The 23,629-nt window shown below is 41.5% G+C and overlaps 1 protein-coding gene across 3 annotated transcripts in view; it reads left to right on the top strand.

The window, feature by feature from the left end:
• The window catches only part of LOC137373717 (ena/VASP-like protein), a 325,443-nt gene that overhangs the window by 284,331 nt on the left and 17,483 nt on the right, over nt 1-23,629 (top strand). For 2 of the 3 annotated variants that reach the window (XM_068038952.1, XM_068038951.1), the window contains exons 5-7: nt 13,040-13,095; nt 19,420-19,658; nt 22,031-22,173. In XM_068038952.1, coding sequence (XP_067895053.1) covers nt 13,040-13,095; nt 19,420-19,658; nt 22,031-22,173 — 438 coding nt within the window. Of the gene's footprint in view, nt 1-13,039; nt 13,096-17,670; nt 18,556-19,419; nt 19,659-22,030; nt 22,174-23,629 lie in introns of all 3 variants that reach the window. The other variant, XM_068038950.1, reaches the window with a different exon arrangement.

Raw genomic sequence — 23,629 nt, 5'->3', positions numbered from 1 at the left:
GCCAGCCATATACATACTGTGGCTACAAGAGCAGGTCAGAAGCTGGGAATTCTGCAGTGAGTAACTAACCTCCTGACTCCCAAAGCCTGTCCAACATCTAAAAGGCACAAGTCAGGAATGTGATAGAATACTCACGACTTGCCTGGATGAGTACAGCTCCAACAACACTCAAGAAGCTCGACACCATCCAGGACAATGCTCAATTGGCATCCCATCCACTACCTTCAACATTCACTCCATCCAACTCTGATGCACAGTAGCAGGAGTGTGTACCATCTACAAGATGCACTGCAGTACCTCACCAAGGCTCCTTCTGCAGCAACTTACCAAGGCTCCTTAGACAGCACCTTCCAAATCTGCAACCTCTACCACCTAGAAGAACAAGGAAAACAGATGCATGGGAGCACCACCACCTGCATGTTCCCCACCAAGCCACACACCATCCTGACTTGGAACTATATCGCCGTTCCTTCCTAGGTCAGAATCCTGGAACTCCTTTCATAACAGCTCTGTGGGTGTATCTACACCCCAGGGACTGCAGCGGTTCAAGAAGGCAGCTCACCACCACCTTCTCAAGGGCAATTAGGGATGGGCAATAAATGTTAGCTGAGCCAGTGACACCCAGATTCCATGAAAGAATCAAAAAAACCTGGAACACGCTGCCCACGAAGGTGGTGGAAGCATAGACAATCAATGTTTTTAAAAGGAAATTGGATGGGCACTTGAAGGAAATAAACTTGCAGGGCCACGGGGATCGAGTAGGGGAGTGGGACTTACTGAATTGTTCCATGGAGAGCTGGCATGGATCCAATTGGCTGAATGGCCTCCTTCTATGCCATAAATGACTCTATGACCATCCAGGACAAAGCAGCCCACTTGATCAGCACCCCATCCACCACCTTAAACATTCACTTCTTCCACCACAATCACACTGCAGCAGCAGTGTGTGCCATATATAAGATGCACTGTAACAACTTGCCAAATCTCCTTCAACAGCACCTTCCAAACCCGCAACCTTTACCACCTAGAAGGACGAGGACAACAGATGCATGGGAACACCACCACCTGCAAGTTTCCCCTCCAAGTCACTCACCAACCTGACTTGGGGCTGTATCGCCATTTCTTCACTGTCGCTGGGTCAAAATCCTGGAATGCCCACCCCAGTAGCACTGTGGATGTACCTACACCAGATGGACTGCAGCATTTCAAGAAGGCAGCTCACCTCCACTTTCTTAAGGGCAATTATGGATGGTGTAATAAATGCTGGTCTTGACAGTGACAACCACATCCCAAGACCAAATTTTTTCAAAAATTTTAAAAAGCAATAATATCTCTCTCCGTTTGGTGTCTGCCACACAGATGCAACGATACAGAGTGTGGGAGAGGGACAATTTTTTTTGTTTTGCATAATCTATATTAAAACCAGTTTAGAAAATACTAACTGTAGCCATTACCCATTATATGACATAACTTCACTGAAGGGAAAATCTTGCTCTGCTGCAATCAAACCACAGCACTAGACTGTACAGGATGGAAATCACTTGACTATCAGCTAGTGCACATAGAATATCACTTCTGTGATATTGGCACAACTTTTTATTTGTGGAGGTAATGTTACATCTTAGTTTTTCCCCAAAACTTAAGCTGATGGAACAGTAAAATAAAGTACAAGTACAGGACGTTAGCTCTGCTGTTGTGCTGTGAATTTGTTAAATGTTGAAATAATGTATCTGAGAAATCAATATGTATCCTGTTATGACAAGGTGAGAAAGAGGTCCAGGGGTTCCCTTTCAGCCTTCACCATGTTTTTAGCTCCCCCTTGGTGAATCCTTGTTCGCTGCTTTCCAATTGTAAGGCAAAGAAAACAGTACACCAGGTTTTCTCAGGTTTAAAGAAGAAAAGTGAAATTTTATTAAACTTAAACTCTAATCCGATTAACGCCTATGGATACACGACGCGTCCAAGCTAGCATGTACACGCGATACACACATGCAAATGGGAACAGAAAAGAGCAGAAGAAAAAGGTTTGAGGAAATTTCTCAAGGGGGTTTGTTACTGTGCTTCGATCTCGCTGTAGAGTCCTTGATTGTAGGTAGTCCTGCTTTTCGTTGGGGCCCAGTATTCTTCATAAATCTTGTTCAATGTAGGAGACTTTTCTCTCTTGAGGTTCGTGTGTCTTCAGTGGGTTTGGGAGTTCTGTGAGAGTGAGATGGGAGCAGGCAGAAGAGAGGTCTTCTCAGCCCAGGAGCAAACAGCTTTCTGAGTTCAAATTCTCAGTGGCGAGTTCAAAAAAAACCTGCAACAGCCAGTTAGTCATGTGGCCAGCTGGCCTAATCAGTCCTGGCCCTTGTGGATTGTCTTGTCCCAGCAGATCTTGGAACGTCTCCTGTACACACAATACCTGGTGATCAAAGGTCCATTGTGAGTTAAATTGGATCAGGGAATAGTCCCTTTGTCCTTTCAAATACTGTCTGTCAATATGCAAAAATGTATTTCCAGCCAGTCTGGCACCCCTTGTAATAGGCCTTCTCTTCTTCCCAGCAACAATTTGAAATTTAATGTCCATGTGGCGAAATTAATGTACCTCATTCTTGGCAGGTGGGGGCCTGCATGACAATCCGCTTGCATGCATTATTACCTAGATACCTCCATAGCTACATACAACACATCTACCTATATGGTAACTGGAGGCAGTAAGCAAAAATATTCTTGGAGAGTTCCTCATCACACCAAAAACAGGGATAGGTCGTTCAGTGTTCATCCAAATCAGGAGGCTGTGGCGCAGTGGTAATGTCATTGGACGAGCAATCCAGAGACCCAGGCTAAAGCTCTGGGGACATGGGTTCGAATCCCACCATGGCAGCCTGTGAAATTTGAATTCAATTAATAAAAATCTGGAATTAAAAGCTAGTCTAATGGTGACCATTAAACCATTGTTGATTGTTGTAAAAACCCATCTGGTTCAGTAATGTCCTTTAGGGAAGGAAATCTGCTGCCTTTACCTGATCTGGCCTACGTGTGACTCCAGACCCACAACAATGTGGTTGACTCTTAAATGCCCTCTGCAAGGGCAGTTAGAGATGGGCAATAAACGCTGACCTAGCCAGCGATGCCCATATCCCATGAATAAATAAAAGGAACATAGTCAAAGTTCTCCATGATGGCATGATCCTTAATTTTATTTTTAATACTAGGCTAATACAAATCCTATTATGAGCACACTACTAGAATAGCATTGATTAAACATGCACCTACATCATGTATTATATTGAAAATCTTGTGAATGCTGTGCACATCCTGTCCACAAACCTTGTTATCATGATTCTCTATCACCCCTTTTCTGTCAATATTTATAATGGGGAAGGCCCATATGAACAAGTCGCTATTTTAAAATAGAAAATTTCTATACCAACATACTGTAACGCTGTAATTTCAGCCCTCCAGCCATTGTACATCCTGTGCCATGTGGGGACTCCAGGACCCTACCCATGTCCTGGACAACTACATGTGCAGAAAGTGCCACCAAATGCAAAAACACAAGCGCCGAATCTTGGAACTCGAGGAGCAGCTGGTGTCACTGAGGTGCATTCGCTAGGATGAGAGATACGTGGATAGCACGTTTCCGGAGGCGGTCACCTTGCAGCTTAAGAGTGTGCAGGCAGAGAGGGACTGGGTGGCTGCCAAACAGACGAGAAGGACAAGGCAGGTAGTGCAGCAGTCCCCAGAGGGCAACCCACTTTCTGACCAGTATTCAGTTCTGAGTACCGATGGGAGAGAAGGTTCCTCTAGAGAGTGCAGTGGGAGTCATGACCAGAGCACCATAGGTGGCTCAGCTGTGCAGAGAGGGAGGAGCAAAGACAGGAGAGCAACAGTGGTAGGGGATTCTATAGTTAGGGGAACAGACAGGCATTTCTGTGGTTGCAGACATGATTCCAGAATGGTATTTTGCCTCCCTGATGCAAGGGTGATGGATATCACTGAACGGCTACAGACCTTTCTGGAGGGCGAGGGTGCACAGCCAGGGGTCTGATCCACATTGGTACGAACGATACAGTTAGAAAAAGGGATGAGGTCCTGCAGGCTGAATTTAGGGAGTTAGGAAAGAGATTAGCAAACAGGACCTCAAAGGTAGTAATTACTTCCAAGACCACGAGCTATTGAGTAGAAATAAGCGAATACACCAGATGAATGTGTGGCTGGAGAGATGGTGCAGGAGGGAGGGCTTCAGATTTCTGGGGTATTGGGACTGGTTCTGGGGAATGTGGGACCTGTACAATCCGGACAGTCTACACCTGAACAGGACCGGGACGAATATTCTTGCAGGAAGGTTTGCTAGTGCTGTTGGGGATGGTTTAAACTAGATTGGCAGGGGGATGGGAATCTTTTTTTTTATTCATTCATGGGATGTGGGCGACGCTGGCCAGGCCAGCATTTATTGCCCATCCCTAATTGCCCTTGAGAAGTTGGTGGTGAGCTGCTTTTTGAACCACTGCGGTCCATTTGGGGTAGGTATACCCACAGTGCTGTTCAGAAGGGAGTTCCAGGATTTTGACCCAGCGACAGTGAAGGAATGGCGATATAGTTCCAAGTCAGGATGGTGTGTGACTTGGAGGGGAACTTGCAGGTGGTGGTGTTCCCATGTATTTGCTGCCCTTGTCCTTCTAGTTAGTAGAGGTTGCGGGTTTGGAAGGTGCTGCTAAGGAGCCTTGGTGCATTTTCAGGGCAGTTTCAGATTGGTCAAATTCAGAGCAGGGAATGGGAGGCAGAAAATTAGCGAGTGACTCTTAAAGACAGAAGAAGCATAGGTTAAAAAGTGTTCAGCACAGGAATTTGACAATGTTAAAAGATATTTATTTAAATACAAGGAGTACAGCAAATAAAGCCAATGAGCTGAGTGCACAGATAGGCGCATGGCCGCATGATATCATTGCTATAACAGAATGTTGGTTTAAAGTGGGGCAAAAATGGCAGCTCAATATCCCTGGATATAGAGTTTTCAGGCAGGATAGAAAGGGGGATAAAAAAGGAAGGGGTGTAGCATTATTGGCTAAAGAATCAATTACAGCTGTGAGGAGGGATGATATGCAGGATTGTGGCTGCCTGCAACGAATTTGGCCTAACCGTCAGCCTCAAGAAAATGAACATCATGGGACAGGACATCAGAAATGCTCCATCCATCAATATCGGCGACCACGCTCTGGAAATGGTTCAAGAGTTCACCTAGCTAGGCTCAACTATCACCAGTAACCTGTCTCTCGATGCAGAAATCAACAAGTGCATGGGAAAGGCTTCCACTGCTATGTCCAGACTGGCCAAGAGAGTGTGGAAAAATGGCGCACTGACACGGAACAGAAAAGTCCGAGTGCATCAAGCCTGTGTCCTCAGTACCTTGCTCTACGGCAGCGAGGCCTGGACAACGTATGTCAGCCAAGAGTGACGTCTCAATTCATTCCATCTTCGCTGCCTCCGGAGAATCCTTGGCATCAGGTGGCAGGACTGTATCTCCAACACAGAAGTCCTCGAGGCAGCCAACATCCCCAGCATATACACCCTACTGAGCTAGCGGCGCTTGAGATGGCTTGGCCATGTGAGCCGCATGGAAGATGGCAGGATCCCCAAGGACACATTGTACAGCGAGCTCGTCACTGGTATCAGACCCACCGGCCGTCTATGTCTCCGCTTTAAAGACGTCTGCAAACGCGACATGAAGTCCTGTGACATTGATCACAAGTCGTGGGAGTCAGTTGCCAGCGCTCGCCAGAGCTGGCGGGCAGCCATAAAGGCGGGGCTAAAGTGTGGCAAGTCGAAGAGACTTAGCAGTTGGCAGGAAAAAAGACAGAAGCGCAAGGCGAGAGCCAACTGTGTAACAGCCCCGACAACCAATTTTATCTGCAGCGCCTGTGGAAGAATCTGTCACTCTAGAATTGGCCTTTATAGCCACTCCAGGCGCTGCTTCACAAACCACTGACCACCTCCAGGCGCTTACCCATTGTCTCTCGAGACAAGGAGGCCAAAGAAGAAAGAAGGAGGGATGATATGCTAAGTGAATTATCAAATGAGGCCATATGGGTTGAGCTCAGAAATAAAAAAAAAGGGGCAGCCACACTACTAGGAGTGGCGTAGACACCCAAATAGTGAGAGGGAGATAGACGAACAAATATGTAGGCAAATTTCTAAGTGCCAAAACAATAGGGCAATAATAGTTAGGGATTTCAACTACCCTAATATCAACTGTGATACAAAAAGTGTGAAGGGCACAGAGGACACAAAATTCTTTCACTGCATTCAAGAGAACTTTTTTAGCCAGCACGTGACAAGCTCAATGAGAGGGGGTGCAATACTAGATTTAGTCTTCAGAAATGAAGCTGGGCAAGTGGATGAAGTAGCAGTGGGTGGCCATTTTGGAGATAGTGACCATAATACAGTTAGATTTAGCATTGTTATGGAAAAAGACAAGGATAGAACAGGAGTAAAAGTTCTAAATTGGGGAAAGGCAAATTTTAAGAAGCTGAGTCTGACCTCGGTGATGGGCAAATTATTAGAATCAATTCTGAGATAGGATAAACTGGCACTTGGAAAGGCACGGATTAATCAGTGATAGTCAGCATGGATTTGTTTAGGGAAGGTTGTGTCATACTAAATTGAATTTTTTGAGGAAGTAACAAGGAGGATTGATGAAGGTAGTGCAGTGGATGTTGTCTACGTGGATTTTAATAAGGCATTTGACAAGGTGTCACGTGGCAGACTGGTCAAAAAAGTAAAGGCCCATGGGATACAGGGGAGTGTGGCGAGTTGGATCCAAAATTGGCTCAGTGACCGGAAACAAAGGGTAATGGTTGACGGATGTTTTTGCGAATGGAAGGCGGTTTCCAGTGGCGTTGCACAGGGCTCAGTGTTGGGTCCCTTGCTGTTTGTGGTATATATTAATGATTTGGACGTAAATGTGGGAGGCATGATTGGGAAATTTGCAGATGACATAAAAATTGGCCGTGTAGTTGATAGTGAAGAGGATAGCTGTAGACTCCAGAATGATATCTATGGTTTGGTTGAGTGGGCAGAAAAGTGGCAAATGGAATTCAATCTGGAGAAGTGTGAGGTAATGCGTTTGGGGAGGGAAAACAAAGCAAGGGAATGCACAATAAACGAGAGTATATTGAGAGGGGTAGAGGAAGTGAAAGACCTTAGAGTGCATGTCCACAGGTCCCTGAAGATGGCAGGACAGGTAGATAGAGTGGTGAAGAAGGTATATGGAATGCTTTCCTTTATTGGCCGAGGTATAGAATACAAAAGCAGGGATGTAATGCTGGAACTGTATAAAACGCTGGTTAGGCCACAACTGGAGTGTTACGTACAGTTCTGGTCCCACATTACAGGAAGGACATAATTGCTCTGGAGAGAGTACAGAGGAGATTTACAAGAATGTTGCCGGGGCTTGAAAATTGCAGCTATGAGGAAAGTTGTTTTCCTTAGAACAGAGGAGGCTGAGGGGTGACTTAATTGAGGTGTACAAAATTATGAGGGGCCTGGATAGAGTAGACAGGAAGGACCTGATTCCTTTAGCGGAGAGGTCAATTACCAGGGACACAGATTTAAAGTGATTGGTAGAAGGATTAGAGGGGACATGAGGAAAATACTTTTCACCCAGAGGGTGATGAGTGTTTGAAATTTACTGCCCGGATCGGTGGTGGAGGCAGCAAACTTCAACTCATTTAAAAAGTACCTGGACCTGCACCTGAAGTGCTGCAACCTGCAAGGCTACGGACCAGGTGCTGGAAGATGGGAGTTGACTGGGTGGCTAGTTTTTTCAGCTGGCTCAGACACGATGGGCTGAATGGCCTCTTTCTGTGCTGTAACCTTTCTATGGTTCTATGGCTGGTCCTGTTGTGGTTTTCTCCCGCCTCCTCTTGACTGAAACATCTTACTAACTGGGCAGAAAATTTGTACCTTCACAGAACTGTATGCTACAAACTAATTTTAAAATCTACAAACCTATTTTAACACATTTATTAGAATATTTCTGTACACTTTGGCTCAGCTGCTCTTCTACCTGCCTTCTCCAGCTCTTCCGTAGTTGTGATAGGTAAGCTACACTCTTATGCACTGATTCCTTACTCCTATTTTCTGCCCTCACTTGCTACAGCCTGTTGTCTTGACCCCACTTGTTCTCCACATTTCTACAACCCTGGCGCAATTGCCTGAGTTCCAGCATTACCCACCTGCCTCAGGTTCTCCTGCAGCTGTACAATTAATTTAAAAATGACCTCAGTCCCAACTTTCATACCCAAAATGAATTTCTGGCTGGAGAGTACATTTGAAAGTATTTTCTCCCAGTCCTGCACCTGTCTTCTATAGTTGACCCAATCCTATGCTGCTCTGCCTCAGGTTCCACTTCCACCTGAAAAGCAAGCTATTTTAAAAAATCCTTCTATCTGCTGTACTCCTTCAGAGCCTGCTATATAATAATTTTGCCCTTCTCTTCATTCTGAGAAAATTCAAAACACCACATAAACACATAACAAGAAACAGAAAACTGCACTAATAACAAGGCTAGCTTAACCTTAGTACCGTATAGACATGCAGATAATCCAAACACAACACAACTTGCATTTATATACTGCCTATTACCAAGTAAAACATCTCCAAGGTGCTTCACAGGAGCATAATCAGACAAAATTTGACACCACCCCAAAAAAAAGTGATTATGTTTCCAAAAGTACTAAATTACCTGTAAAGCGCTTTGGAATGTCCTGAGATCATGAAAGGTGCTGTATGAAGGCAAGTTGTCTTCTTACTAAGCAGTGTTACAATGATTCTATCAACATAATAACCTCATGTCATGATGTAGCGTGTTCAATGGACATTGATCTGTGGAACCGAACCAGAGTTATACTGCAGCATGTGACTTGGATTGCTGGTTTGAAACCTCGAGCTTCTAGATTTTTTTCTCTCTCTCTAACCTTCAGGATAACTTTTCAAAATTGTTTTTTAATCCCAGATCGGGTGATGTCCAGGCTTCTTTCTACAAGTGAAGGGGATATTTTCCCTGTAATTCTCCAATAAAATAATTCCATACAAAAATATAAAATTAAATAAAAATTTCTATTAAAATATTAAATAAATTATCCACTGCAATGTGCTATGTAATCAGATGCCAGAATTATATTCCCACTGTGATTAGTGGTTCTTGTTACACCAAGCTCAACCTTCAGCACATCAGAAAGCACAGGACTAGGAAAAAGTTGAAGTCCATCTTTTTGTCTCAACTTTCTCAGATATCTATCCACACTATTCAATCCACTTCTTCCCTTGGAGGTTCATTCCAATATTCACCACTTCTGCTTAAAATAGTTAAGTTTGAACTGTCTTTGCACCTTTCCTCTCAATCTTAAACTTGTGTCCCATTGTTCTAGCATTTATGGCAATCTAGAACACATCAGGATTTAAGTTCCCAGCTTCTTAATGATTTTGAACATTTGAATAATACCTCCCTTGAGCCTTCTCCACCTCTGGTACTGACCTCAATACCTATCTTCCCCATCAACTGCACTATGTATAAACCACAGGATGCACTGAAGCAACTCACCAAGGTTACTTTGATAACACCTCCCCCCCGCAACTTCGCTCACCAAGAGCAATAATATTGTTGGAACTCTTTCACCTGTTCCCTGTAAGATGTTACATCATCATCACTACCCTACCTGATACCATCTGGATGTACTATCACCACAAGACTGTAGCAGTTCAAAGAGAAAATCCATCTCCTTGGAGATACTACGCATGGCCAATAAATGTAGCTTTGTCAGCATTGCTCACATCCTTGAATCATTCAAAAGCACTGGATAAAACCAGATAAAATAATCTGAAGAGGGTTCTCTCTTCCTCCCCTGGGAATACTACAAATTTATTAAACTATCTAAATAAGTGAAAACACTCATTCTGGGCAGAAGGAGCTAGACAAAGTAAAAGGTCAACAACCTGAAACGTTAATTCTGTTTTTCTCTCCACAGATGCTGCCAGATCTACCGAGATTTTCCAGCACTTTGTTTTTAATTCAGATTTCCAGCAGTTGCAGTATTTTGCTTTTATTCACCTAACAAAATACTCTGAAACATGGAAGTCAAAAATATCTAGAATGGAAACAGTAAGGAGATCTAAAAATGCAACAGTCTTATGCCCCTTCTTAAAGATTAGTTCAATGTTAACTGCTTTCCAATCCTCAGGCTCCAATCCCGATTAAATTATTTTTTCTCTCGCAATTTTCCTCCTCCCATGTTCTCCCAAAGGTACTACCTCCCTTGCTAGGATATAATTTCAGAGTTTGCCTTAGTAGCCATTATTCATGTGCAAGCCTTGGCAGTAAGTGGTAGGTTATCGAATTTCTGGTCAATATCCCAGCTGAACCTGATCCTCTCTTCACTTATTGGTTGCACTCTTCACTTCTATCATAGGTTACTGGATAGCGATCAGGTGCATGAGGAGGTTTTCACTTCCTAAAACCTTTCAACCCTTTATAGCTTAGAGATGGTAACTTTACCCCTCAGTAATAGAGCGTGTGGCTGCAGCTGCTCTTCAGGTGGTGCTTTCCCCCAACAACGTGACAGTCGGAGGTCACTAGGTAGATTACAGATTCAGACTGATATCTTTCCACTTGGTGGCACAACACATTGAAGTACAGATGAGTTGCTGCACACCAATTACTTTTAAATGTTCTAATTGATTTAAAGGATCCCTGCTGAATAAAGGTTTTCAATGCATAAGCAATATGACCACAAAATAATCCATGTTAACAGAAATAAATAAATTTGTAAGTAAAAATCTACTCATTCAGGGTTTTAGAGTTTCTGAAGTTCTTACTGAAGGTCTTGGCCTCATTTTGTACTTTCCATATTTAATGATACAGAGTGCAGTAAAGAAGCTGAAATAAATCCTTATACAGTTGTGATAGAATGGTCCAAAACTGTAGCAACCAGGATAGGATTGTAGGTTAGGATAGGACTGATACAGCTGCAGCTGTTGAGAATAGAAGTAAATAATGATTTCACAATAAATATGCTGTGGTGGAAAATATTTGAGAAATAATATATTGCATAGTGTCAGTATTAACAGTGCCAGATTTTAAAATTATCTACAAATAATTACTAGTGTTCGCAAGAATTTGTTATAAAAGCATAACAATTGTTCACCATTAAATGCAGAAATTCAAATGCAACTTCAGGCTCAATTTCTGAACCAGGTCAACTGGCCCACAGATTGAGGTATAGAAAATCTATGACTTGCCTGCTGACACCCAAAGTATAACTTCTCAATCATTCTGTGCTCTTTCAATAGTATGGGTAACATTAAATGTATGTCCTTGTTACAGTTGCCTTTAGCTGCACTTGTTATCTAACCTGTTCAAATCAGTTTCCCCTAGACTAGAGTTCTAGAATAACTAGCACCATAACTTTACGGTTGGCAACCTGCCAATGCTGTGTTATTTATGGTTAATTTTATGATTATAAAACTGAAGAATTCATCTGAACATAGGACTTAGGAGCAGGAGTAGGCCATTCGGCCCTTCAAGCCTCCTCCGCCATTCTATAAAATCATGGCTGATCTGGCTGTGGTCTCAACTCACTTTCCTGTCTGCCCCCCCATAACCTTTTACTCCCTTGTCTATCAAAAATCTAACTCAGCCTTGAATAAATTCAATCACCCAGCCTCCACTGCTTTCTGGGGAAGGGAATTCCACAGACTAACGACCCTTTGAGAAAAAAAATTCTCGTCATCTCCGTCTTAAATGGTAGACATCTTATTCTAAAATAAAAACAAAATACTGCAGATGCTGGAAATCTGAAATAAAAATAGAAAGTGCAGGAAATACTCAGCAGGTCAGGCAGCATCTGAGGAGAGAGAAGCAGAATTAATGTTTCAGGTCTGTGATCTTTCCTCTTATTCTTAAACTGTGTTCCCTAGTTCTAGTCTCCCCCACAATAGGAAACATCCTCCCAGTATACACTCTATCAAGTCTCAGGATCTTATATGTTTCAATAAGACAATTCACTACTGAAAAACTTTTATACCAGTATACTGTGCAACATTGCCAGGTTGCGTAGTGGTTAACTGCAGAGCAAAGTTCCTGACTGTGCTATAATCATATGGCTTAATCCAAATCCAGAAGTGAAATCTCTGACTACAGCAGTTTACTATTTCCAATTTTCTCCCCGTCTGCTCTTGTGACCTGTAAGTGAGACAGTTTTGTGCTAAATTATGGTCAGTTTTGTGTTGTGAAAGCTACTGGAAACTAGGTCATTACTGTTTGATGTAATTTCTATTACAAAGTGTACAGACTTCAATAAGAGGAGAATTTTACCCCTTCAGTCAAGATGGAATTTGAACCAGGAATCTAATGCTGAATGGCTGGTTTTGAAAAGAGGTGTGGGGTTAGCTTTTGTCTTCACTGCCTGAAGGGTAATCTGGCAGAATAAACTTCTCACCTGTTGCAAAACCTGCCCTATTTTCATTCCATTGTTTTCAATTAATTGAAAATCGGGCACGTTCCACAACAAGCAGGTGATCTGCTCCACCAGACTATCACCCAAGTAGTGAAGACGGAAATCTAATCTATACTGTTATCCACATGAGTGGAGTTCTGGATACGACATTTGCATATCCCCCAAATTGGAAGAGTAGGAAGAACAAGATATGAAAACTATCTTAGCTTTGAAGTACAATATGGTGTTACTATAATTTTCCCCTGATTTTAAATTGAAATGATCTCTAAAAGCTTTTATTATGATTTGAAAAGTTGAATTTCTCTCTCTGGTGATTCTCAAGGCAGTGAGTTTAAGCAGTAATATAAAATATTAATCTATCACTAATGGCTTAAAACTCTTGAATAATGTAAGTTAAGATTTGCATTTCTTGATTAATGTTACCTGTCTGGTTTTAGTGATTGGTCAAAGTTTGTTTATTCATTTTTTTTAAATTAAGTAATAAGTTGACTCACATGAACATTAAAATGGAGCATCCCAGTAATTGTTTTGAAAAACTTCCTTAGGCAACTAATGGAACGACATGAGCAGATGGAGCGAGAACGACGGACTTCCATGTCTGGTGAGTTTTTTTTACGCGACATATTCAGGCATGGTGCCAAACCTGAGCTTCAACACTTCTTTAAAGAACCTTGCAGGGACAGTGCTAAAATAATGCTCAACAAGAAGAATATATTCTAAAGTTTTAGGTCAGAAATATAGATGGTCACATAGACCAGGCTGGCATGGACTGCCACATGGAGCCATCACTCCACTGATTGTGCACCAGTTTTGGGTGCAAGTCAAATTTCTCAGCCAGTGAGTGCAAAATTTAATGATGATTGGGAGGCAAAACATATGTTCGCAGATCAGCTTATTGACGTCAATGTAAAGGAAAATCGGACAGCATATATAGCATGTAGCCAATCAGCTACTGCACGTTGGGCACCCCAACAAAGTTGGATTTCATTCCCAATAGTGCTATCTTTATATAAAGCGGAGAAGTATTGTTGTGGGTATTTAGGGATGTCAATGGGCGTGGGACAATAACAACTTGTATTTATGTAGCACGTTCAAAATAGTAAAATGCCCCACAGTGCTTCACAGGAACGTTATAAAGAAAATTTGACACCATGCCACATAAGGAGATATTAGTGCAGATGATCAAAAGCTTAGTCAATGAGGTAGGTTTTAAGGAACGTCTTAAAGAAGGAAAGACAGGTAGAGAGGCGGAGAGGTTTAGGGAGGGAATTCCAGAGCTTAGTGCGTTGGCAACTGAAGGCATGGTGGAGCAATTAAAATTAGAGGTGCCCAAGAGGCCAGAATTGGAGAAATGCAGATATCTTGGAGGGTTATGGAGCTGGAGGAAATTACAGAGATAGGGAGGGCGAGGCCATGGGGGGGATTTGAAAACAAGGATGAAAAATTTAATATTGAGGTGTTGCTTAACCAAGAGCCAATGCAGGATTGATGGGTGAACAGGATTTGGTGCAAGTTAGGACACGGGAAGCAGAGTTTTGGATGGTCTATAGTTTACAGAGGGTGGAAGATTGAAGCCATCCAGGAATGCGTTGGAGTAGTTAAGTCTAGAGGCAACAAAGGCACAGATGAAGGTTTTGGCAGCAGGTTAGTTGATTTGGGGTGGAGTTGGGCAATGTTACTGAGTTGGAAATAGGTCGTCTTAGTGATGGCATGGATATGTGGTCAGAAACCCATCTTGGGGTCAAACATGACCCCCCAAGGATGTGAACAGTCTGATTCAGCATCAGACAGTTGCCAGCGAGAAGGATGGAGTTGGTGACTACGGAACAGAGTTTGCGGCAGAGACTGAAAACAATGGCTTTGGTTGGAAATTTCTGCTCATCCAATTCTAGATGTCGAACAAGAAGTTTGACAATTTAGAGACAGTGGAGGGGTCGAGAGGTGGTGGTGAGGTAGAGCTGGGTGTCGTCAGCATACACAGAGAAGGAGTTGCTGTGTTTTTGAATGATGTTGCCGAGAGGCAGCATGTAGATGAAAAATAGGAGGGAGTCAAGGATAGACCCTTGGGGAACACCAGAGGTAATGGTGCAGGGTGCAAATCCCAATACAAACGCAAGTATTATTACGTCTGTGTTTTTGTGCATCAATTGAGCAGTGAAAATGTTAGTGTTACTATTACTATCAGCATCAGTGCAAACCAGTAGGGTTAAACTGTCAGTGTTAGCACATGGCAGCAGATGGTAGAATTACTGTCTATGGTTAGCAGAAGACTTTGTGTTAGTACATGACAGCAGGGGCACCACTAATTCTAGTGTCAGATCACTCATATTGGGAGGTAGGTATCACTGTCAATGTTAGAAAACACAAATAACAGAATACTACCATGAGTATTAGGGTACACCAATAATTATTACTGTCAATGTTAGTACCTTATAACAACACAATCAACACTTTCAGAAGTAATTGAATTTTTTTTTAATTTAGAGAGTTATATTTATTGTCACTATGAATTCTTTGAACTACTGTATTGTGCAACCTCATTATTGAAAATTATGGCAATTTGATAACAAGCTTATGAACCCATTTCTTGGCATCATCCATATTATGCTAAAGTGCCCTGTGAATGTTTTTTTAAAAGTGTTCAAATCCCACAAAAGCACAGCTCCTTACAAGTATTTAAACGTTGCCAAACTTAGAAGGAAAAGCCTACGGCAAAGGTAGTTATTGTGTATCTGAAACCAGGTGAGAATTTTAAAATATTGTATTTTGTTGCACTTCTCCCACCCAAAGGAAGCATGCAAATAATTTTTGAATCATTCAGTGTGGTAATCAGAGGAATTATTACAGGATTAAAAGGAATCACCCTAAGGTATACCAGGTGCCAGTTTTAGGACAGCACTGGAAGAGATCTTAGAGCAAGTCACTCTGCACAACATCTTGACTAGGAAAGAACCTTCTCCTCCTCCTCACATTCCTCCTAAATAAATAACAAGAATTTGTTCGATATTCTGCGTGACACTCTTTACCCTGGCATGGTACAGAGAGGGATGGAATAAACCAAAGATGGCAAGTAGCCAACACATTACCGGAAATAACAATCTGATTGTGACAGCATGCATTGAGTAGAGATGTTTGGACTATAAATTATAATGTTCCACCTGGATCAATGCAAATGATCAATATTTATCTAAACATGATCTTTATTAATCCATTGCTTTACCAAGCAAAATAGTTATGCAATTATCAAGATTCAACTTGCGTTGCATGAATGTTTCTACACTGATCCGGTTCCTAGGAGACATAGAACCATAGAAATTTACAGCCATTCGCTCTATCATGCTTGTGCTGGCTTTTTTGCTAATCTCACTGCCCTGCTCTTTCCCTGTAGCCCTTAATTTACCTCTGATTTAAATGTTTATCCACATTTCCCTTAAAACGTATAATGATACATGTGCCCTCATTATGCAAAAACTATCTGTGCAAATACTGCCTCTGAAACTTGAAATGCAATTGTCCTATCTGTCCATGTCCTTGTGATTTGAATTTGTAAACAAGTCCAGAGATCCTTTCCTCACTGAGAATGCAAATTTTGGCTCTATGTTCTCTTGCTTGTCATTTTTTTAAAAATTAAAGATTTTTTTTTGACACACCATCCATTAGTTTATTCAAATCTAAACAAAGATATTCAAGAGCATATCACCTGTACTCCACTGCTCAGTGGTGTATTGTACCAGGTACTGATCAAGGCAGAAATGGCTTAATTCCAGCCACTTTAGAGAATCGTCATCAACAATACGCAAAGCCTGGCAGCAACCAGATAGTTATTTGACACGATTCGGCGGCTTGGGACATGCTTTTGTATTTGTCGGCAAGGACATTTGCCATCGCCACAGAGGTCTGTACAGTTTAAAAGTGGTTGAAAAGTTCCCAATTGTCATGTTGCCAGTTGAATCCTAGTTGACAGTCTGTACATTCGGAAATGATATGGTAATTTATAGGAAAATCTGCTGTCCATTCCTGCCAGTGAAGGAAAAGTCTAAATTATCAGGAAAGATTGACTATATTGGGTGGTTCTGATGGTGCATAGATCAAACTAGAGTGAATTAGCAGCATGATTTGGTCACCAAGTTTATTCACCAATTTTGCTACTGCAGCTGAATAATGAAGATGTGGGGAAACGATATTGCAGAGTACTGGTAACTATGGGAGGGAAATACGACGCAATGTAAAATATAATAATATTATGCAACATTTGACCCTGCATTAGTATGAACTCAGCTCCTTCCATCCCCCAGACCATTATCAAAGAGATGCACCATGGTAAATAAGTTTCTGTCAGGTGGAAAGTGTATTTGTCTGTACTTAAAATATGTTTGTGACGTACAAGTCTGGAGAATACAGGCAATATATCTGTGCTACAGGCTGTCCTCACTACATGTGGGATGCAGTGTGGCTCATACAGTTCTCAATGTGGTCTGATGAGAGCCAGGTTTAGGATTTCCTCTGCCCCTTCCCCCCTCAATCCCATCCCATTCCATCCATTCTTTTCCCTGTTACTTTTAAAAGCCATTCACATCCTTGCCATTTTCTTCTCACTGGGAAAATGAATAACATGATAATGATTTCGATTAAAGTTTCGAATGTCAGCATTTACTGTAAACAAAGTGGTAACAGTGCACTGCATGGATCAAAACAGAGGCAGAGTCCACTTTCCTGTATATTCAAATAACCACCTAAACACAATGGATGGGATTCTTACTTTTCAGAGAACTTTAAAAATTCTCCTCAATCAGAGCCCAAAGTCATGATCCCACATTATTGTGAAAGTGTATTTTTACTGCTACACAATCAGGCCATTCTTAATCAACATAAAGGAATATGTTTTGCATCAACTATCACTATTGTTTTATTCTCTACACAATAACCCTAAACAATGTAATTTTTCAACAACATTTTTCATTCAAAATTGTAATTTCTCGCAAAAAGTAAATGTTGCATAGCCATGTCAGGGTGAAAATACTATGGAAAAAGGATTGTTCCCATACTTCTCTGCCAGCATTATTTTCATCTACTTACATAATTATGGTAGAATACTTAAAATTTTAGTTGCTCTTCTCTTTTTTGATTTATTAAATATTCTACTTACTGTTTCTTCTCTTTTTCTTCTGTTGCTTAGTTTCTACCCTTCAGATCAAAGTTGTTTCCTCCCCTTCCCATAGCCAGTCTCCTCCACCTGAGTATAGTAACTACAGTGTGACTGTATCAGCTGGCGCTGCCCCTCCTCCATCTTATGCCAGAGCCACATCTTTTGATTCCACAGCTTCTCCTAAAGCATTATTTGCCGATGATCCCTGCCAGTTACCATCCAGCATTGCAGACACTGAATCTCCACCTCTGAGACACTCTGCATCGCAGTTATCTGCTTCCTTAAGTTCTGCTTTTTCTCCTGTGCAACCAAACCATGGGACCATGAGTCCACGTGTTAAGCTGATCCCATTATCCCCTCCTGATGTTCCTTCCCACCCACCACCTTTGCTTCCTAAACCTGTCTGTCATTCATCTGCTACATTTTCTCCTCTACCTCCATCTCCTCCTGTGATGATCACCTCTCCTCCGCCCAGGGCTGTTGGACCTCAGCCTATTCTTCCAGTTGCTCTTCCTGTAATTCATTTGTGTGATGACAAGATTAAAAGACCTATGGATTCTGTGGTCCAGGTAGCTCCATCTGATGCAAACCAGAATTGTCAAGATGAAGATCATTTTCTAGCAACAACTCACCTGGCCTCCTCCAGGTCGCCAATAAAAAGTACAGAGGGTTCTTTCACGTTCTGTTTAGAATCCATCCCTGTCTCTCACGTGCCAGTCTTAAATAGTCCTTCCAGTTCCCAAGTCCACCCTCAGCCACTACCTTCATCTCCACTCCCTGCACAGCAGCTTTACAAGACCACCTCACTCTTTGTTACATCTCCTCCATTTTATGCTGCTTTCTCTGAGGCAGCAGTGTCTAAGAAGACCCCATCTCCCATGACATCAGTTACTTCAACTACCATTACCCAGTCGGGTAAGTGATGTCGTGCTTCGTGCTGGCATCATGCGACACGTGTTTATTTTTGCTGATAGCATCTCTTGGTTTATTTTCTATTCTTTCTCTGCTTGGTTTGAATGTAGAAATAATTCATTTTTAGATGCCTGTTAATGTGTACAAAATTTTAAAGGACTAGTTTAATGGAAGATAGATATATATACGTTAAAAGTTTTATTAAAAATAATTAGTTTTGGTGTATCATTCAGTGAATATATTGCCTACTTTCTCTGTATTGTTTTTTAATAAAGCATCTAAAATCTGGATTCCAATTACAAAGTTATTGCAAAGTCCAGTGCATGATGGTTTAATAATTATCAAAAATTGGCAGATTCACCCAGTATGGCTTGCTTTGTACCTGAGGATGCTATTCTGTTTTGCTTGATTCTGTATTTGAATGGAGATAGAGAGGGCAAGAATTAAAAGTATTTTAAGGTGCAAACGTAAAGCAAGCAAATGATTTATAAAAATCTATTTTACTAGTCCTTTAAAATGCCCTTTACTAGAGGGGTAGATACCTAAACTAATCACCTCTGTCAATGGAATGTAGTTATACCAATTACATTAAATATTAGAATTAAACACTATTCTGCTTTATTTTAACCAATAATATTTAATTTATGCTGAAGGACTAACCAAATAACTTAAGTAAATTTTAAATCCATCTTCTCTTAGATTTCAGACAGAGTGCAATGAAACATTAACATTTTTATGGATCTTTACCTAATTAAATATTTACTTGTTTTAACAACATTTGATAACATTCTGACCTTTTCTTCTAATTGGTGATGTTCATGAAGCAGACTAATCCTGTGCTTAAATCTATTTTTACTTTGATTTCAGTTCCCTCTGTTCCTCCTGGAGGACCCCCAACACAACCTGCAGGCCCCACGCCACCTCCTGCTGGTGGTCCCCCACCACCTCCACCCCCACCAGGGCCTCTACCAGCGCCTGGAGGTGGACCACCACCTCCTCCTCCATTGCCAGCTTGTGGAAGCCCTGGAGCTAGAGGCGATGACGGACTCTCAGCTTCAGGACTAGCAGCAGCACTCGCTGGAGCCAAACTGAGGAAAACGAGCCGGGTAGGCGTCTTACTTTTCTTGTGCCACATAAAACTATTAGGAAATCTTTTTGAGCTCTGCTGATGAATGAATCAGATCATGCTCTTTGGAAATGTCCTTATAGTGCATTTTGTGTACTTTGTAGTTCCAAAAAACAGACTAAGTTCTTGCATCACAAATTGACAATAATCACATATATTCATTGAATATTGAAATTGGAAGTTGATGTGCATTAGTTACCTGCTAACATGGGAATACATTCTTCACATGGTGAGTGTTGACTCTAACTTGTGTCTGTGCACCACTACAGCTAAGCACTGTAAGAATTTAGCTGAAAAGTAAAAACTTAAAATGCATTCAAAATTAACATCTGGCTAAAATAACTAAGCTTTTATATCTTTTGATAATTTCAATAATGTTTGGTGTTTGCAGGGAATAAATAGAAACAATTAAAATGTTGTGTGCATCTAAGAACATGATACTAGTCTTGGTGAGGCTGCATTGTGCTTGGTTTCGGTTGCTATATTACAAGGAGATGCAGAGTTGTTGGAGTGAGTGCTGAGATGAGGTATACGGACAATGCTTTTCTGCTCAGATCATTACAATGTTTCGATATTAATAGACAATTATTTATATTTATTATGATTTTTGTGCTGTGAAAAATTTGCTCTTGCTTTATCATCCTGGAATATAAACAGATAGGTAACCTTCCAATATTTTCAGCACTTTGCTGTATGGTTGCACTACCTTGATCAACCATCTCTGTTATCTTATCAAAGAGTTGAATGAAGTTAGTCAGATGCAGTTTGCCTTTAACATATCCATGCTGGGTCTCCTTGATTAACCCATGCCTTTCCAAATGAAAGTTTATTTTGTCCCTGATGATGGCTTCTGATAAATTCCCGAACGCCGATGTGAGGCTGACTGCTCAGTAGTTTCTTGGTTTATTCCTCTCCTCTTAATTGAATAGTGGTATATAACATTAGCAACTCTTCAGTCCTCTGGCAGCCTCTCTTGTGTCTATATCTTATGTTGAAAGTACCTGTGTAATTAATATAATAATAATAATAAAAACAAGAAATGCTGGAACCACTCAGCAGGTCTGGCAGCATCTGTGGAAAGAGAAGTAGAGTTAACGTTTCGGGTCAGTGACCCTTCTTCGGAACTATTAGAAATGTCAGAGGTTATAAGCAAGTGAGCCGGGGGTGGGGCAAGAGATAACAAAGGAGAAGGTGTAGATTGGACAAGGCCACATAGCTGACCAAGAGGTCATGGAGAAAAGGCAAACAATATGTTAATGGTGTGTTGAAAGACAAAGCATTAGTACAGATAGGGTGTTAACGAACTGAAGATTGAACAGCAGCAAGTACAAACATGAAAAAAAACAGTGGGTAAGCAAACTGAACAAACTACAATGAAATGAAATAAACAAAAGGAAAAAATTGTAAAAAATGTAAAAAAGAAAAAAGAAAAAATAACTAAAAATAAAAGTAAAATGGGGGGCCCGTCATGCTCTGAAATTATTGAACTCAATGCTCAGTCCGGCAGGCTGTAGTGTGCCTAATTGGAAAATGAGATGCTGTTCCTCGAGCTTGCGTTGATGTTCAGTGGAACACTGCAGCAAGCCCAGGATAGAGATGTGAGCATGAGAGCAGGGGGGAGTGTTGAAATGGCAAGCAACCGGAAGCTCAGGGTCCTGCTTGCAGACTGAGCGGAGGTGTTCCGCAAAGCGGTCACCCAGTCTGCGTTTGGTCTCCCCAATGTAGAGGAGACCACATTGTGAGCAGCGAATACAGTATACTACATTGAAAGAAGTACAAGTAAATCGCTGCTTCACCTGAAGCTATGTGGCCTTGTCCAATCTACACCTTCTCCTTTGTTACCTCTTGCCCCATCCCCGGCTCACTTGCTTATAACCTTTGACATTTCTAATATTTGCTAGTTCCGAAGAAGGGTCACAGACCCGAAACGTTAACTCTGCTTCTCTTTCCACAGATGCTGCCAGACCTGCTGAGTGGTTCCAGCATTTCTTGTTTTTATTTCAGATTTCCAGCATCCGCAGTATTTTGCTTTTATTTTAGTGTGTAATTAATAAATGGATTTATTTTTGGCAAACTCACTGTACTTACCCAATAAAAGATATTGCAGATGTTGGGATTGTAACATGTCGGTTACTGGACAGAGTTTACACTTTCAGCTCTGCAAATATGAATTCAAACCCTGTCAGCTAAAAGAATGACGATGAATACATATTAACATGCAAACTATTAAAAATTAAAATCTCAGTTTAATGACCTTGTACCTTGAGAAAATAAGATTTTGTAAAATGAACAGTTAATATTAAATGTGTGTAATAAATGCAGATTGATCTTCATCTTTAAACTGCTTTGCAGCCTGAAGAAGGTTCAGGAAGTTCCAGTCCTGGGGGAGCTTCAAAGACTGAGGCCAATCGAAACAGCTGTGGGGCAGCAGCAGCCGGGGGTGGTGGTGGAGGTGGAGGACTGATGGATGAAATGAATAAACTGCTAGCAAGACGGTATGTGCTAAGCCAGTGACGGTATGTCCTAAATGTGCTATGAGCTAGACAACTTTAAAAAATACATATATTACAGTAAAATATCATATGGTACATCGTGTTATGAAAGGTGATCCTACTGGAATTAATTGGTTGGGAAAAAAAGTCAGCCAGTGTTAGGAGATATTTAAATACAAGATGTATAAGGTACAGCTAAAATATGATATGACTAGGAGTAAAGACCGTGCAAGAAACACTAAGTTTCCAAGGATAATTAGAGAGAGATGAAAATAAAATTGGGTCTAAACGAACAATGAGAAATGTAAATAAATGTAGAAGTATTGCAAAAAGGGAGATTAGGATGGTTAGGAAGGAGTATGAAATAAGTATGAATAAGTTAGCGTAAAGAAAAATAGTAAGAGTGTTTACGAGCACAAAAGAAGGAAAAGGATAGTCTAAGAAAGGTCGGACCATTTAGAAATGAAGAGGGCCATCTTGATAGGGGGATAATGGGATGATGAAGATGCTGTTTTACTGTGGAAGGTGAAAGTAGGACTTCAGGAGTGCCTGACAAGGGTGTGAATGAGTCACTAATGAAGATCACTATTCAAAAGGAAACTATATGAAAAGGTTAATGGGAGGTCCCTAGGCCCAGGTGGTATGCAGCCCAGAATATTGAAGGAGGTTGGAGAAGAGAGACAGCAAAAGCACAAACCATCATTTTCACAAAGTCTTTGGAAAATGATTTGTGTGAAAGGACTGGAGAGTTACACCCCAATTCAAAGTAGGGCTGAGATAGACGAGGAAGTGATTGACCAGTTAGTCTTACCTTAGTTGTGAATGAATGTCTAGGGTCAATAATCCAGGATGAAATTAACAAACGCTTTGAGAAGTATGGGCAATCAGAAACAATCAGCATGGATTTATAAAGGGCAGGTCAGGTTTCAGTAATTTAATTTTTTTGAGCAATTGAAAGAGTGTATACATAGAGGGAATGCAATAGATGTTATGGACTTTCAGAAGGCTCTTTAATAATGTGCTGCTTAAGAGATTTATTTTGAATGTTAAGATATTGAAGGGAAGTTAGCCACGTGGATAGTGGGATGGCTATGGCTAGCGGACAGAAAACAATGGGCTGTATTTTACCAGCCCCCTGATGTCGGGGGTCTTGGTGGGGGGGCCCGGAAAATACCTCCGAGAGAGGCCCGCCACGGGCCTCGATGCTGGGAAGGCCCTGCGTCATATTACCACTGGTGGTGAGGCATCGTGGTGGGCCCCCCGTCACATGGCGACGGGAACCTCATTTCAACATGGAAATAAATGTTAATTAATTAATTAATACTTACCTCGTCGCAACAGCCGTCCCGCTCCGATATTCCAGCCAGTTGCCGGAACTCCTACACCTTCGGAGTTTGGAGATCCGAGGCAGAACACTGGTGAGTAGGGGGGGAGGAGTTAAGTTTTCAGGGTGGGGTGG

Source organism: Heterodontus francisci, chromosome 9, assembly GCF_036365525.1.
Source record: "Heterodontus francisci isolate sHetFra1 chromosome 9, sHetFra1.hap1, whole genome shotgun sequence".
Taxonomy (NCBI): Eukaryota; Metazoa; Chordata; class Chondrichthyes; order Heterodontiformes; family Heterodontidae; genus Heterodontus; species Heterodontus francisci.
Note: the sequence above shows the minus strand (reverse complement) of the source record. Positions and strands in the feature narration are given on the sequence as shown.